Genomic DNA, 18130 nt, shown 5'->3' on the forward strand with positions numbered 1-18130 from the left:
AAAAAATTTTGGGACCCCCCCCCAGCAAGGGCGGATGAGAAGGGGGGGAAGCCGGGGCCCAGGCTCCCTTCCGGACCGCTGGGCCCCGGTACAGCGACGAGGGGGGGGGAGCCGGGCCCCCTTCTGGACCGCCAGGCCCCGGTAATTTGGACCGGCTTCCCCCGCTCTCGTCAGCCCTCGTCACACAGCCCCACTTTAGGGTATATTACTAGGGGCCAAGGTTAGGGTTACCATATTTTCAGTCTCCAAAAGGAGGACAGTCCACGGGCCCCCGGCCCCGCCCACGCCCACGCCCCAACTCCGCCCCTTCCCCAAAGTCCCCGCCCCAACTCCGCCCCCTCCCCTGCTTCCCGCGAACATTTGATTCGCGGGAAGCCTGAAACAGGTAAGGGAGGTGTGGGGGGAGGAGGCGCGGCCCAGTCTGGCCCCCCGGCCTCTCCAGCTTGGGTCGGCTCGGGCCCTGGGGTGCCGGCCCCGAGCACCCCCGGCCCGCCCAGCACTGCTGGTCCCCGGGCCCCTGGCCCGCTCAGCACCCCCCGGCCCCCGGCGCCCCTGGCCCCTGGCACCGCCGGCCCCAGGCACCGCCGGCCCCCGGCGCTCGGCACTGCCGGCGCTTGGCCCTGCCGGCCCCTGGCGCTCGGCCCCGCCGGCCCCAGGCCCCGCCGGCCCCCGGCGCTCGGCCCCAGACCTCACCGGCCCCCGGCACTCGGCCCCGGCGGCCCCAGACCTCACCGGCCCCCAGCGCTCGGCCCCGCCGGCCCCCGGCGTTCGGCCCCGCTGACCCCCAGACCCCGCTCGGCACCGCTGGCCACCGGCGCTCGGCCCCGCCGGCCCCCGGCGCTCAGCACCCCCGGCACCGCCGGCGCTCAGCGCCCCTGGCCCTCGGCACTGCCGGCGCCCGGCCCGGCCCCCGGCCCAGCCCCTCCGGTCCCGATTTTCCCGGACATGTCCGGCTTTTTGGGATTTCCCCCCGGACGGGGATTTGGAGCCCAAAAAGCCGGACATGTCCGGGAAAATCCGGACGTATGGTAACCCTAGGTAAATCAGAGCAGACAATGCTGATCACTCAATCTGAGTTTTTGCTCAGTCCATGCTACTTTGTCCACTATTTTGTCCCTTTAGTGCCGGATTCTCTGGAAGAACAGCCCCTCGGAGCTAGCGGGTGGGCGCTTGGAACAAGGGCGGGGTCCTCTCACTCACTCACATACACAATACAGATCCTGCGGAAAGAAAAACTACACCTCCCAGGCAGCCGTGCATGCGCTATCCGGAGGAGGGAGTGGTGCTCCAGAGGGATTCATCCCAATTCAGTTTCCGCAGGGACGTGTTTGCAGCAGCTGCCGTGCCTCTATTGTGTCTCCTCCCTCCTGCCTCTCTGGATGCTGCCTGTAGAGTGTGAGGCTACATTAACAACATGTTAACCCTTGAGGGCTCAGCCAAGTGCAGACAGCTAGAGCGAGGGCGAGTCCGCAAGAGATGCTAGCTCATGAAACAGAAGAGAGATCCTTCAGCAGCACCAAGACATTCCCTGGGAAATAGCCCACCTGAGATCGACACGGTTGCGTAGGAGAAGCGTGTGGTGCTCATGAACAGGTCCCCAGACAATCCTCTCTGAATAGCGACTGCAGGGAGCTTTGGGGAAAGGGGAGCTGCTGCTGCTAACGTGTGAGCAAGAAACAGAAGGGGCTCCGTAGGAGCTGAAATAGGACATGGTCCCCGAGGAAGTCTGTTTTAAATGTAATGCTCAGGGTTATGTGTCGCTTTTCATGCGGATCGGGGCGGAAAGTACTATTGCCACAGACACAGAGGTCCAGTTTCCTTGAGGGAACAACCAGCTTTCCCTCCTGTTTCTTTAAGAGCGCAGGAGAAAAGGGGAGGTGCCAACCTTTGGAGGCTGTGAGTCACTTGGTGCTTGAGGAATACAAGGAAGGAAATCCTCGCACAAAGCGGAGCGGGAGGGGGTGGGGACGTTCTGTAGAGTGGAGCTGGATGGACGCTTCCCCGCCGCCCCAGCCCCTGCGTTCATTCAGAGCAGCCAGATGTGTTTGTAGATGTGGAGAGATTTGAGTCGAGCTAACGTTTGCAGATCAGAGAAGTAACAGAGCAGGGACCCCTAGTGCTGCTGTCTGGGTGGATTTTCAGTAAGGAATGGAAAGGACACCGTATACTTGCTGAGGAGTAAGAAGAGGACAATAGTGAATAGGATCTAGTACCAAATCATCACTAGAATGCTACAGAGGTCGTATACATTTGTCTTATGTTTTCAGTAGAGTACAACCAGGCAGCCTGCCCCTTTCTTCTGTGATATACAAATCAAAGCTGGTATCCTCAGCAGACGACTACAAGGATCTCTGTCGTTTTAGAAGTGAGTTGGGTACTAAGAGACGATTTGCTTTCCATAATTTTGATTTTTTTTTTAAATCGGAGAATTCTTTTTTCATTTTAATTTTTTCTCCAAGGAACATGGGGCACCCTGCTTTAGAGTTCAGCGACTGCTACCTGGACAGTCCAGATTTTCGAGACAGGCTGAAATGTTATGAGCAGGAGCTGGAGAGAACCAACAAATTCATAAAGGATGTGATTAAAGATGGGAATGCACTTATCAGTGCTATAAAAAGTAAGTAACACGATATGGCTTTGTTTAAACATTCATTTATACCTGTGCAATACATACATTGCCCACAGCTTTCCAACCATGCTAATAATATCTGTGTATTATTACCATATTATACACTCTTTGCGTGCTATTATGTAAGGATACTTAAATATATCTGTTCATAATCAAACTCTTGTCTTTTTAATAATAGATGCAACAAATATACAATAATCATAATTTCCTATTGTGCATCTGGACAATTTTCTGACTGCAGTATGTAAAGAAACTCCAAATATTGCCTCTCTTACAATAAAAGATATTACTTCACCCCCCTTGTCTCTGCAGTATGTGAGATATTTTACATATCTGTCAGTACAAAATTCTCTATTTAAAATGACACTTTCTGTAGTTAGTGTGCAGAGCTCTTTTCCCTTCATGCAGTTTATTCTGAATGTTACTCTGTTTTTATTGATGGCCCTTTGAACAGATGTTGTAGGGTGAGTGCACCTGGGTATGTTATGTGTATATTGTCAGTAGAAGTGCATAGTATACCCCAGTGACAAGTTAATGTTCTTCATTGAAACAGACAATAATTTTTGTTGATGAGCAACAGTTTTATCAGCTTGCTTATTTATGGTATAATGCAGGTAAGTGTGATTCAGTGTACGTACAGACACAACATGATGAAGTGTGTTTGTTTGTTTTCCTAACAGGAAGTACCACAATTTTCCAATATAATTATTACCCCATGTAATGAAGAACAGTTCAAATACAGTAAGGTTAAATGCAACCTTCTATTCTGATTTCTGTAATGTAGGACCTGAGACTAGAACAAAGATCAATGCACATATTGTACTTTGCCTCCATTGATGGTTATAGAGGCCAGAATCCCTTCAGAGGAGATTAGCACTTTGAATCAAAGGGAGAAGACCATGAACAATAGTTAAAATAATACCACTGAAAGCAGCCTTTCCCACCATGTTGAAATTTTCCTTGATGGAATAAGTCTAGAGCAGAGGGAATCTATTTAAACCATCTTCAATGACTTCAGTAGGAGGTAGGTGCCTAAATGCCTTTGTGAATCCCACCCTTAGACTCTCTGTACGTCAGTTCCCCATCTGTATAACACAGGTAACTTCCCTACCTGATGGGGGTATTGTGAGGATATATACATCAAAGATTAATAGGTGTTCAGATGCTACAGTGTTGGGGCCTGATAAGTACCTAAGATAGAAGGGTTTCAATCCTTGGCTATGAAACAATTGGGTTATCAGTTGTTGTGATTGTAGTACAGGAAGTTCTTGTATCTATCACTTTTCCTTTTCCTTTTCTTTCTTTGGTTTTGCCTGCTACAGCTGAGGTCAACCAACTCAGTAGCTAGTAGGCCATTGGTTTTCTTATCTGGAAAGTGAAAGGCTTCAGTTAGTTCATACAGTGTCAATAAATGGATATTTATTTAAGCAGCTTGATAGCCTGTTGTAAGGATGAGAAGGAGAGAGGTGGAGGGGCTAGATACTCTGCTGCGATTCAGCCCCTTTGTGCCGCTCTGTTGGCACAAAGGGACTGGAAAACCATCAGATCCCCTCAGCTGGGAATGCCCTAGTGTGAGGGAGTCTTCATTTTCAGGACAATCTGAAGCTGGCATACAGTCTGCCTAGCTAGCATCTGTGACCCTTCCTGCCAGGAATGGGAAGGGTAATATCCAGAGTGCTAGTGTGCTCTGCTTATTCTCTGCTGGTGTATTGACCTCTTACGGCCATAACTAGCAGAGTAGTTTTGAGCAGATCTTGAGGCTGGTCTACCTGGAGCCAGCATAGAATGGGACCAAAATCTTGGAGCCACAACTGTCCCCGTTGTTCCCTCCTCATTCTAGTTGCATGCAGTGGATATTGGAATGATTTACTGCCACATTACTTCGTTACATGAATGGACTTTTGCAGGTATAAAACTGGAGTACAGTCAGCGAATCGAACTCACTGGGTGCAGTTGTGAATCTGACTCTGTATGTTCTGCAATTTGCCCAATTTATTTAATTGGGAGAGGAAAGAAATGCAAGATTTCAACAGGAAAGCCCAGTGCAAGATGTAATTCATTCAAGGGACAAAGAGATGGAAAATTTGGTTTGCTGCAATTATTTGTTCATAAACTGGACTTTGACTAATGTAATTTTTGGAAACCAAGAGTTACCCAGCATTAGCTTAATGATGCAGTTCTGTAAATATTGTGGCCTGAATCTCCAAGGACTCCATTCTCCTCTGCCTTGCATTTTGTGTCATCATTTAAACCTATGCAAAGTGATTGTAAAATGTTGCTTCTGATGAGGTAGCACAGGGGTCGGCAACGTTCGGCACGCGGCTCGCCAGGGTAAGCACTCGAGTGATGTGCTGGCCGCGGCTTCCCGCCACCCCCATTGGCCCGGGACGGCGAACCGCGGCCAGTGGGGGCCGCGATCGGCCGAACCTGCCGCATCAGCAGGTAAATAAAACTGGCCCGGCCCGCCAGGCGCGTGCCGAACGTTGCCGACCCCTGGGGTAGCATTTTACACCACTTTGTGCAGGTATAAACGATGGCAGAAGGTGCAAGGCAGTGAAGAATTAGAGCCTGCATCCTTACAATTTTACCAAAGTTGGGATTGATTCTCCCAAATCTTTGGCATGTTGAACTCCCATTGAAATAAATGGGAGTTTGGTACCCAGGAAGGGCTTGGAGGAAAGACTCATTAGATACTAGAGTGACCAGATAGCAAGTGTGAAAAATCGGGATGGGGGTGGCAGGTAGTAGGAGCCTATGTAAGAAAAAGCCCCAAATATCAGGACTGTCCCTATAAAATCGGGACATCTGGTCACCCTATTGGATACAGACGGGACAATACGTATTACTAACCTGACCTAAGAATAGATAAAAATGTAAGAGCAGTGCCCTTCCATCCCTCTGTTTCCAATGCATCTATTGCAGTGATATTTAGATGCTTGCCTGGCTACTTGGGCTCTATGCTGAAAAGAGAATTTGGCTCTAAAAGTGAGTGGGAATTGTGTGTTTAGCAGATAGATGTTGAAGCCTATTTACTACAGTAATGAGGATATTAGAAATGTATAGGTAGACATCCTGGTACTGTGTTGATCAACCTTGTGTCTAATACTTTGGTTTAGTAAAATGCTCCAGGTCATTAATTTCTTTAATTAAGTACAGTACTGCATCAATTTTAACATTTGATTTATTTGTGTATTGGCTTCATATTGTGGTGCTGTAAATAATTAGTGTAAAAATGGAAATGTAAGATTTAAAGCAAATTAATTAAATTCATTGTCTGCCGACAGGCCTCCAAAATGCCAAACACCTGCTGTCTCAAAATAACAGGCTGTGCAGCCTGCTAGAGTGACTAGAGACTGCAATCTAGAAGGCTGGATGCAGCATTGTGCGTCTATATATAACTACACACAACCTCTTAAATTGTGCAATCTCAAAGCTTCCAAGGAAAATTTACAGTTCTCTTATTATTGGGAAATAGGATCTGCTAAGATTTATGACAAAGATGTAGAATAGGTCCCAGATTAAGACTCAAAATTTGAAATTACTTTTAATATGCGTAACTTCCAGCTTGTGTGTGTGCAGAACAATATCAAGCTGCTGTCAAGATCTACCATAAAGTAAGACTGACGCTTGATTCTCCTCTCACGTATGTTCATGTAACTCTAAAGATGTCAGTGGAGCATTTCTTAAGTTACATTAGTGTGAAAGAGGAGTGGGGTTTCACTTCTCCAGAATTTCTGTAAGTATTACAGGAATCAACACTCATGTGCATAGATAGTTGACATGCATGGAGGATTTCCCTCTGAATTCTGTAATGGGGAATATCTTCTGAATTCTATGCAAGATCTGCCAGATGTATGCAGGGTTTTTTTTGTCTTTTGTTTTGTTTGTCTACTTGTCTCGAGGATGTTTTTTAAATGTTATTGCAAGATCTGAAGTAAGAAAATATTAAAAAACTTATTACATTGTCTAGCAAGTTAAGGTTGTCAAAGAATGAGAATTAGCTAATAAAATCTGCAGAAAATTCTAGCAGAATCTCTAGAGGTTTTTCAAACAAACCAACCAACCTCTAATATTTGGTGATACATTAAATAAAAGCCAAAGGGGGAAAAAAAGAAAAGGCACAAAGGGCAGTTAGGTGCCTCATATCTATTGAAAGTTATTTGAATGAATCCCATTTGTACTACGGCTGTCAAGCAATTAAAAAAATTTGTTGTGCAATTAAAAAAATTAATTGTGATTAATCGCACGATTAATTGCACTGTTAAACAATAATAGAATTCCATTTATTTAAATATTTTTAGACGTTTTCTACATTTTCAAATATATTGATTTCAATTACAACACAGAAGACAAAGTATAAAGTGCACACTTAATATTTTTGATAAATATTTGCACTGTAAAAAAAAAAATAATATTTTTCAGTTCACCTAATACAAATACTGTAGTAATCTCTTTATCATGAAAGTTCAACTTGCAAATGTAGAATTATGTACAAAAATAACTGCATTCAAAAATAAAACAATGTAAAACTTTAGAACCAGAAGTCCACTCAGTCCTACTTTTTGTTCAGCCAATCGCTCAGACAAACAAGTTTGTTTACATTTACAGAAGATAATGCTGCCCATTTCTTGTTTGCAATGGCACCTAAAAGTCAGAACAGGCATTCACATGGCACTGTTGTAGCCTGTGTCACAAGATATTTACGTGCTAGATGTGCTAAAGATTCATACGTCCCTTCATGCTTCAACCACCATTCCAGAAGACATGCATCCATGCTGATGACAAGTTCTGCTCGATAATGATCCAAAGCAATGCAGACCGACATGTTCATTTTCATCATCTGAGTCAGATGCCACCAGCAGAAGATTGATTTTCTTTTTTTTGGTGGTTCGGGTTCTGTAGTTTCCGCATTGGAGTGTTGTTCTTTTAAGACTTCTGAAAGCATGCTCCACACCTCATCCCTTTCAGATTCTTGAACCTTGGGTCAAGTGCTGTAGCTATCTTTAGAAATCTCACATTGGTACCTTCTTTGTGTTTTGTCAAATCTGCAGTGAAAGTGTTCTTAAAACAAATGTGCTGGGTCATCATCCGAGACTGCTATAACATAAAATTATATGGCAGAATGCGGGTAAAACAGAGCAGGAGACATACAATTCTCCCCCAAGGAGTTCAATCACAAATGTAATTAACACATTATTTTTTTAACTAGCGTCATCAGCATGGAAGCATGTCCTCTGGAATGGTGGCCGAAGCATGAAAGGGCATACGAATGTTTAGCATATCTGGCATGTAAATACCTCGCAAAGCTGGCTACAACAGTGCCATGCGAATCCCTGTTCTCACTTTCAGGTGAAATTATAAATAAGAAGCAAGCAGCATTAGCTCCCGTAAATGTAAACAAACTTGTTTGTCTTAGCGATTGGCTGAACAAGAAGTAGGACTGAGTAGATCTGTAGGCTCTAAAGTTTTACATTGTTTTGTTTTTGAGTGCAGTTATTTAACAACAACAAAATCAACATTTGTAAGTTGCACGTTCACAATAGAGATTGCACTACAGTACTTGTATGGGGTGAACTGAAAAAATACTATTTATCATTTTTACAGTTCAGATGTTTGTAATCAAAATAATATAAAGTGAGCGCTGTACACTCTGTATTCTGCGTTGTAATTGAAATCAATCTATTTGAAAATGTAGAAAAACATCCAAAAATATGTAATAAATTTCAATTGGCATTCTGTTGTTTAACAGTGCGATTGAAACTGCAATTAATCGCGATAAATTTTTTGAGTTAATCGCGTGAATTAACTGTGATTAATCGACAGCACTAATTTGTACCTTTGAAAATCTGCCCTCATATGGTTAGGTGCCCTTTGTAAGTGGTTTGTAGACACTTTTATGAGGAATGCAAATGAAGAGGCTAAAATATTTAAGAATTATGGACCAATACATTCTGATGTACTACTATCCATTGCTAAACTGCATGTCTGAGGCAATTTAGCGAATACATTTTAGTGCACCTTTTAAAAAATTATTGAAATGTATCACATTGTAGGTTGCCTGTATTAAATGCTGTAATGTAGTTTCAGGAGGTGGATATTTCTCTGAGATTGAGTGGGTTGCTGGCTTCTTTAGTGGGAAAAAATGCACTTTTTTCATCCCATCTTTAAGCCTAGTCCCCAAGTCAGCTGAGAGACAAGCACTAAACTCTGAGGGGCCTGAAAGGAACTCTTATGTCATCGGATTGGCAGTGCTTCATTGTCAATAATATTAATTTGTTTTACCTTAGTGTAACTTGCTCTAATGAATGTACTGTTTTCTCAAAGTGGCCTTGTTAATTATTTTCCATATGTTCACGTGAATCTTTCCCCCGCACCCGTGATAGAGTAGTCTCAATTTCCAGACTACATTATACTCTTTCCTGTTAGAATCTCTAAAGTCTGTGTAGATTTCATCTGAATCTATTTCTTTAAATTAATTCTTTGTGTGTGCATGCGCTTGCACCCTGGATTTTCCCTGAGATAAAAGGAGAGGATCAGGAGGGAGGAAATCTAAGTAAGATTCCACTCAGTGTCCCTCAGATGGCTTGCAAGGAGTGGGGAGGAGAGACCGGGTTGAGTGGGGAGGAGAGACCGGGTCCTCCCTCCCCACCCCAAAATGACCGGACTTGGGAAATCTGCCAGAGGTTAGAGGTATTCCCTTGCATGTTTGGTATATTGATACTAGCTCGGTAGCATCACCCTTGCCCACTCCCATCAGTTCAGCTTGGACTGAGCTGAGCTAAGATTACTTCTTCTGACTGCTGTTCCTGAACTGCCTGCCGAAAGGGTGGAGGTGTGGGGGAATCCACAGAGTGGAGGCCTTTGGCAGAAAAGTTCAGACAACTTCAGATTGTATTAATTTTTGTACTGATTGTTCATTGGATTTTGTGGTGGGGGGGATGCTGTGATGGTGATAGGACGGTGGAGGGGAAAAGAAGAAAGACGTTGTGCCCATCGCTTTGGGCTTGCTTTGTCCTGCAAGTTGCAGAACTCCATCCCCTTGGAGCCACAGTGAAGGAGCATCTGATCAGAACAGCAGGTTAGGGAACGGTGCCATGGAGGTGACTTGGCAGAGGAAACTCCTCACTCCAAGATTTCCTTCCATGTGTGGATCCATGGGGGTCAAATCTGGTCTGGAGTATTTGTTCGGAGATAGGTAGGTCATAAAAAGCTGTCTAGGGTGGGTTCTCTATGTCAGACCTGAGAGTAACAAAGCGGGGATATGAATGTTTTCAACTTCCTTAATTTTTGTAATGAAAAGCAGAGCTCCCGTTCCCTTCTCTCTATGCATCTGCTTCTCCAGTCTACCCCTCAAGGGAGATTCTGCAAACTTAAGAGAGTCTGGATGACAAACGCTTTTCCAGGCTATCAAAGCTCCTCCCTTGCTTCACACCCCTTTCAGGGGGATGCAGAAGAGAATTTAAAATCCAGCACTGTTGAGTTTTGGCCAGCACTACAGACCCCTGCATAGGCAAGGCATTGGCAGTCTCTTGCTAAATTTGAATGTGGGAATGCTGATCCAATGGAGTATTTCCCTAGTTGAGGTAGAGTGAGAAGAGACTCCCATGTAAATTGCACGTTTGCTTTGATGACTTTGTAGCTAATGTTACTAGTTATGAAGTGAATGATAATAAAAGAGGCTGTTACTGATAGTGTGGCTGTGACCTCTCTGCAGAGCTGGATTGCTGGGGCATTAGAAAGAGAGTTATTTCTCAGTTGTTCCAAATATCTCAACTTGAAAAAAATAAAAAAATAAAAACATTTATGTTATATATTAATTTGTATTGAAAAATAAACGTTGGTCCCTTTTCTGTGCTACAGAAGGAAAAGCTGACAGGGACTTCCTCTGCGGTCTTGAGAAGATCACTCTATGACTCAGCTCCTTCATCTGTAAAACACAGATAATGCTTCACCACTTCTTTTTTTTTTTATTTAAAGCACTATGAGGTCTTTGGATGCAAAATAATACATGGGACTGATCTTATGGGATGCAGAATGCATTCAACTCCCATTAACTGTTACAAAGACCCGTGATCATCAAATCATATCAGTTTAAAACAGGAAAAAATGCTAAAAACAGTGTTGGATACTACACTTGCTCCTGAGTCCTGCTAAAAGTTTTTGTAGTTTTACAACCACATTTTGCTCTCTTTGTCTATTATTTTTCTCTCTTCTGCTGCTGGGTGAAAAACCCACCCAAATTGATATACAGGGTTCACTGTGAAACTGACTAGACCCAAAGTGCTGTCATATGTTAACTCTAAACTAACTGAAAACAGAGAAAAAGATGGTTTTTCTCTAATCTGGTTCAGTTATAATAATCTCAAGTGTAAAGTGCAACTAGAGTAGAGAACACGTTTCTGTCTCAATAATGTTTGTTGTTGTTGGCTGTATCCCTCTTTAATCAGAGCTGAGAGCAATCCGCACCACTGGACGCATCAGATTTATTTTTTTTAGCCCGGTACGTGTGTTAGTGATGTCAGTATCATTCACGGTACAACATACACGCAATACTATTGATCAGCAAGAGAAGAAGTAACTTAGGTTAAATTTCCTTTCCTCTTCTGAACCCCTGTCCTCTTCCCTCCAAGACCATGGCTTAGATATTCTACCAGTGGTGGTACAGAGCCATATGGCTAGCGTTCTCATTTCCTGTGCAATTGTCCTTTCTCCCTTTAAAGCGGAAATGCTCCAGAGCTTGACTTTTTCTCTTTTTTTATATGTACCTGCCTTCCTCCTCTTCTGTGAGTACAGAGAGAGCTACAAAATCATTGGGGAACTTGCTGACATTCCTGCTCTTATTATTATTATGTTGGGCATCGTTCTTGCTTGCACCTCACAGGATGGAGACTCTTTCTATGGCAGCATGGGGCTTTGCATGAACAAACTAAGCTATGGCAGCCAGTTCTATTCACAGGAATCCTGCACTAAAGCAAACAATGAAGACATCTTTCATAAATGACAAAAAAGCGACAAGGGGAGCTCAGAAAGCTGGAGAACTCTCTTAGCAAGAGGTTTTAGATTAAGGCTTTCAGGAAATAAATGTACAATTTCTGTGCTTCAAAGTCTCATTGTGGAGTAAATCATTCAGAGGAAAAGCCCGGACATATGATTAAAATAATATGTATCCATTGATTGAACTCTCCTGTGGTAATTAACAGAGAGCTGATCACAGCCTGGCTAAATGCTCAGAGCAGGTAGGTGAAAAAAACAATTAGTGTAATGTAGTGTTGCTCCTTGATACAAATTCTCCCAACACTAGAACTTCCTGCTGTTACAGCACTACTCTAGCGGGGGAGTCTTTGTAGATGTTTTCCAGACAGGGTAAACTTCCCATCCTTCATCTTCAGGATGTGACAGGGACTCTGCCAAAGTCCACATCTTGAAATGGCTTCTTCGCAAGTCCACCTCCAGCCCTTCCATTTAAGTGGTGATGAAGGTCTTGTTATTCCGTTCACTTCCTATTTGCAATTCCATCGCCGTGCGTCTTACGACACTGCTCCCTGCACGTGAAATGCCCTGCCAATCCTAGTTTGCCAAGTCACCAAGCCACACTTTCACTAACCCTCATATTGTCTTCCTCATTCTCCTTCTCTCCCCACCCACTGCTAGATATGTACACTCTTCCCCGCCCCATTCTTGTTATTTACTCTCTTAACTTTTAAAACTCCATTTAAATATCATGCTGACTTGAAAGAATGAACACACTGGGCTAATTTAAAAAAAACAGCCTCATGTTATGTTTGCAATCAATTGCAAGAACAGTGGGGCCAACACAAATCAACTCAGGACACTAATTTCTGAATTTAGACATCTAACTGTGCCTGTAGATCCAGCATATAATTCATGCCTTTAGAACAGGTAAAAATTGAGAGGTCGGGGAAAACTTGGCTCAGAGGGTAGAGTCATCATTTTTTGTTATGATTAGCGCACACACAAAAATACTGTATTATTCAAATCCATCCATACACTAAATGTTAATTTTCTGCTTAAGGTTCAACACAGCTGTTGTCCTGCGCTCTTCTTCTCCTACATCCTGTGTGGCTGCATCTAGGTGTCTCTGGCCTCTCCCTTTGTCACTTTCAGTCTTTTTGTTGGAAAAGCATGCTGGTTAATGTGTGCTAAATTTCCTCCTGCAGAAAAGTCTTCAGACCTGCCTATCCATGAAACATTCAAGCAATAATAAATATACGGACCTTGTTCTGTATTGCTCCCACTTGTGACTTTACTGTAAGCTCTTCAGGACAGGGCTGTGATGGTCTCTTGTCTCAGCTCACCTGCTGTACAGCAGCACGACATTCGCGTATCTATCTTTGCTGTTACCAAAAGATAGCACCAATTCCTGTGATAGATAAATTTTTCTAGCATTTAGCTATTACTTTCTGAATTCTTCAGCTTGCTCTGATGCCCCAGCATCAGGTTTTTCTCAGTGCAGGCTGGGTGGTCTTACCAGCGCCTTCCTGACTTACATCAGCTGAGGATCTGACGCATTTGTCGTAAGTCATTGTAGTCCCATTGACTTTGATGGAACGTCACCAGTTTGCAGCAGCAGAGAATCTGGACCAGTGTACATACATCACTAAGATTCATATGGTTCTGGGGTGACATGGGTACAGCACTATGTGTAGGGCCCTACCAAATTCACAGCAATGAAAAACGCATCAGACCGTGAAATCTGGTCTCTCCCCATGAAATTTGGTCTTTTGTGTGCTTTTACCCTATACTGTAAAGATTTCATGAGGAAGACCAGCGTTTCTCAAACTGGGGGTCCTGATCCAAAAGGGAGTTGCAGGGGGGTGGCAAGGTTATTATAGGGGGGTTGCAATATTGCCACCCTTACTTCTGCACTGCCTTCAGAGCTGGGGGACTGGAGAGCGGCAGCTGTTGGCCAGGTGCCCCACCAGCAGCAGCACAAAAGGGTGGCAATACTATACCATGCCATCCTTACTTCTACGGTGCTGCTGCTGGAGGCGGCACTGCCTTCAGAGCTGGGCTTCCAGCCAGCAACCACCACTCTCCAGCTGCCCAGCTCTGCAGGCAGCACCACTGTTAGCAGCAGCGCAGAAGTAATGGTAGCAGTACCGCAACCCCCCCTACAATAACCTTGTGACCTCCCCCCCCCACACACACACAATTAAAACACCATGAAATTTCAGATTTAAATAGCTGAAATCATGACATTTACGACCATGAAATTGACCAAAATGGAGCATGAATTTGGTAGGGCCCTAACTATATGCAATGGTAGGAGACATCAGGATGACTCATGAAATTGGGTGATGTGGTACATCAAACGTGTCTTAACACTTAAGGTCTGAGGATGCACATAAGAGCCTTGCCAGGTTTGAAATAGGTAATATATTTTGATGCAGCATGTCAGGAAGTCAGATGGGCAGTAGTATATTGGCTGGATCCAGAAATGGACTTAGGTACCTAATGGCCACTTTTAGGTGTCTAAGTCCAACATTTGGATGCTACTGGGATCTTCAAAATCCTGGCTCAGATGCCGCCTAGCCCTGGAGGTGCCTAAAATCCTTAGACATCTGAGTTCCTGCAAGTGAGCATATGCACAGCCACCTCTGTCTAGGCACCTATCTCACACTGAAATCCCAGCAGGATCCTCAGACTAGGTGTTCCCATATCTATCTGAACTGTGGGACCTGTTTTGGTAGATGTTTTCAGAACATGCCTAAACCCACACAAAACGGCCAGGGCAGGGGAGCAGGAGGAGGCCTCCCTTATAACCTTTAGCCCAGAGACTAGGGCACTCACCTGGAGACCTGGGTTTAATTCCCTGTCTCTGCCTGATATGGAGCAGGGATTTGAACATGAGTTTCCCACCTCTCGGGTGAGTACCACTGGACATTCTCTCTCTGGCCCAAGATGTATTTAATTCTTCGTACACAGTCAAATAACTTCAACAGGAGATCTTGAGATTCCCACAACAGAATATTCCGTAATCCAGAATACCTCTGCCCCTGACACACACATACATGTTTCTTGCAAAATACAGTGTAGGCACTCAACTCCAGGGCCAGGTTGCTCAGCATGCTGTCTTTTGTGATCCCATTCTTAAGCACCTAACTCTCCCCCTGCATTTTATAGGGAGCCTACCAACCTAATTTGGGGCTGCAGATTCCACTGGGTGGCAAGGCGCCTAAAAGTTAGGCATAGCAACACCTAGGTCCCTTTGTGGATCTGGCGCTATAAGAACAGGTGTATTTTTAGCACTGACTTTGTATTGTTTTTGCCCTCCATGTCATTAATTGTATTGGTTTGGAATCTGTCCCATTAGTTTGTTGGATGATGTTTGGTATAGAGGGTAATGTAACATTCTGGCCGAGAGTTTGCGTGCGTGCTAAACCTTACGCTTGAATGGAGTTTTTTATGTAATTTTGTACATCACTTTTTTATTTCTGAATTTGCCTACACAACAACCTGTTTACTCTCAAATTCTCTCTGGAGCACAAGGTGTAAAATCCTAGGGCGGGGGAGGGGAATAGTGATGAGAAAAATGCAATGAGCCAAACTGCTCATTTTGGGGAGAGCAGGTTTAGCATCTGTGATGGGGGCCCTTGGAGGTCCTATCCTCTCAAAGATCAGGAGGTCCTGTAGTGAAAGAGACCTGCTGATCCTGTGCTTGACTTGGCAGGTAGCAATGTATCATGCATCCCTGATTCCTTTTGTCAGCAGTTCCTTTTAGCAGAATATTCAGGCCTTTTCTCTGCCTATAATGCACATGTTTACAGGGCAGATCCTGTGTGTCCACCCTGACCTGGGTGTAGAACTCACAATAGAGAATGGAACTGGTGTAGTGCTGGTGCATGGAAGTACGCGGGAGTGGATGCCAAGGAGCCTATTGATCTGCAGGGCCTGTGTATCATAGATCTACTCTCCTTGAGCTATCCTATCTTACTGTCCCAGAAGATGGTTTTGGGACTGGAGGATCTGGTACAATGGGGATGCAATGGCCTGCAGTGCTGAAGGCATAGCAGCCATGGGCTGTTACTTCATCGAAGAAGCAGTAGCAGTCATGGAGCGGCCTGAGGGGAAGATTCTGTTCTCTCTAACTACTGCAGAAGCCCCATGTGCCACGCCATTTTACAGAGGCTTGGCATGTAGGGAAGCAGACTTGGCCTATAGCATTAAGTTGTATCTGTCTAAGGGATTTGTGACTGTTACTGAGTGCATAGGCCACATAGTATTTTTGCAGCATGCAGCATTTAAACAGAACATAACATTATTATGAAGATGGGAAGGGGTGTCTTCTATCACATGCATCTTCTCCCTGCCACTGCAGTAAAATCTACCCACAGATATGAGCTCTGCACACATAAGAAACTTGGCATTGAGTCACTTGCATTAAGTTATCCCATCCTACAAAGAGAACTACAGTTCAGAGCCAGCATATGATACATTAATGTAGAAGTTTATGGAAATCCTCCCTGCAGATACACAGAAGCATTCTGTCTCCTGAAAAGCCACTCATTTAATTTCCCAGTACACTGAAAAGGAATCCTGAAAAATACACAGCTCCCCTGATACCCCCAGTCCAAACAAGTATGAAAGGACTAACTTTGCATACAGCCTCTGTAATACGGCTGCTATTATATCGATCTGGCTTTTTTTTAAAAACATTCCTTTTCTTTGTTTCCTTCTCTGCCTCTGTATATGCCGTAATCTCTGCACTTTATCAGTCATGTGTCTCAGCTGGTGTCAGTGAATGACTTGGAGCCCCACCCTGCCTTCATTTAAGACAATAACAAAACTCTCATTGGCTTTAATGGGCACAGGATCAGGCCCCTGACTAATAAAACAGCTGTTAAAGCAAATGATATAATCTGATTTACGTTCTAGGTCTGCCTGCCTTGTTTTCTTTGGTAATCCTGCCTTTCCTGTCCAGAGTGTGTCTGAAGACTCTGAATTTCTCATTATATCAGTGGGTAACAGTCCCGCTGTGAAATTTGCATGCATCAGACTAAAATAAACTATTGTTTGTTATTTTTTTCAAAATATTATTATTACTGTAGCATTAGGAGCCATAATTAGGGTATAAATCCAGAAGAAAGAGACAGTTTGAACAATCCTGCCCATAAGAGGGGTTGTAAGACGTCAGTTCATCATCTTTGTACATGGTGAATCTAGCACCTCTATCTCTTCATTAAGCTTTTCACTTACAGGACTCCTGGACAGGTTTATAAGGAGAAGCAAAACATGACTCCTCCTTCACTTTATTTTATCCTTTTTCTCTCTCCTTCTTTTCCCTTCCCTCTCTTCTGTTTATTTTTTTAAGCATTACTAAAAACCCTCCTGATTCTCCTGTCTGACTCTAAAACCTGCTGCATATAACATTGAAATGACTCTCCAGCAGCATCTCTCAAAAAAGTGCTGATTCTCTGCTACATGGAAAAAAACGCCTTCCTATCTCAACTACCAGCATAATTTGCTTTGGGTATTAGACTGGCCACAAACAAAAGATTGTCTTGCCTTTAGGGGAGGGCAAACAGTTCACCAAGGTGTTTGGCAAGATCACAACCTTGCATCTGTCACTTACTTCCTGTTCTCCCACTGACCCCCACCCCACCCTAACCAAATTAGGTTTTAATGCTGGTAAGGAGCACATATCAATTTACATACTTTTCTCTGATGTACATACACTGCTCTGGAACCCTCCCCCAAAGTTTATGGGGGACATTTTCAAAGGCATGAATGGCAGCCATTTTCCCTTAATTCTTTGGCTACAAGTTAACTTTAGCTATTTAGTAAGGCATTGTTGCTCAGACCACCTCTACAGCTACAGAACCACAATCCTAACATTCAGGATGCAACACACCATATGCTGATTCAGTTAGGAACCAGTCCTTTTCAAGAAGGAGAAAGAAGCCCTCAGAAATAGGCTGCAGACTGCTTGTTAAAGACTTGCAGAGGCCTGTGGGGCTCTGATACTGCTCTTCAGGGATAAGGCTTGTGGTTTGTGGCACCTACTTATTATTGACTTTGTAACAAGAGTAGCTTCCACTGCCCTGGGATGCTAACTCATGGCCTTGTGACAATGGACTAATCCTATAAAAATACTGCAGTATTCTATAGTAATGGTCCAAACCCTAAACATACAGTAGTGATTCTGCATTGTCTGGGGCCATTGCAGTACTATATTTGTATAAGGTATTCCCACATTTCTTTTGTTTTAGTAAGGTGCTGTGGTTTCCCATATGGTTTCTTGTGCTTTTCCAAGAGAAGTCTGGAATTCAGATTCAACATCCCAAAGCTTTGAAGCAGTATTTGAGTTTCAGAAAATAAATACTGTGTTTGAATGTGTGGATTTTCAGGTAAGGCGCCAATTAGCTCTGTTCTCCTTATTGGGAGTTTGAGTTTTAGTGGATCATATTCAGGATACGTAAGAGGAAGCAACCAACCAGCTTTGAGCCAGTGAGTGCCTCCGGCAGTAGGCGGGCAAGTTTG

At 44.0% G+C, this 18130-nt stretch overlaps 1 protein-coding gene across 3 annotated transcripts in view; it reads left to right on the forward strand.

Moving 5' to 3' along the window:
- Positions 1-1068: 1068 nt before the first annotated feature.
- OPHN1 (oligophrenin 1) overlaps positions 1069-18130 on the forward strand; it is a 135365-nt gene continuing 118303 nt past the window's right edge. The window contains exons 1-3 of one of the 3 annotated variants that reach the window (XM_008172858.4): positions 1069-1737; positions 2268-2365; positions 2460-2617. In XM_008172858.4, the coding sequence (XP_008171080.1) occupies positions 2464-2617 (154 nt within the window). In that variant the 5' untranslated portion in view covers positions 1069-1737; positions 2268-2365; positions 2460-2463. Of the gene's footprint in view, positions 1738-1923; positions 2366-2459; positions 2618-18130 lie in introns of those variants that run through there. The other 2 variants (XM_042853287.2, XM_065556562.1) reach the window with 2 other exon arrangements.

Source organism: Chrysemys picta, chromosome 9 (genome assembly GCF_011386835.1).
Source record: "Chrysemys picta bellii isolate R12L10 chromosome 9, ASM1138683v2, whole genome shotgun sequence".
Taxonomy (NCBI): domain Eukaryota; kingdom Metazoa; phylum Chordata; order Testudines; family Emydidae; genus Chrysemys; species Chrysemys picta.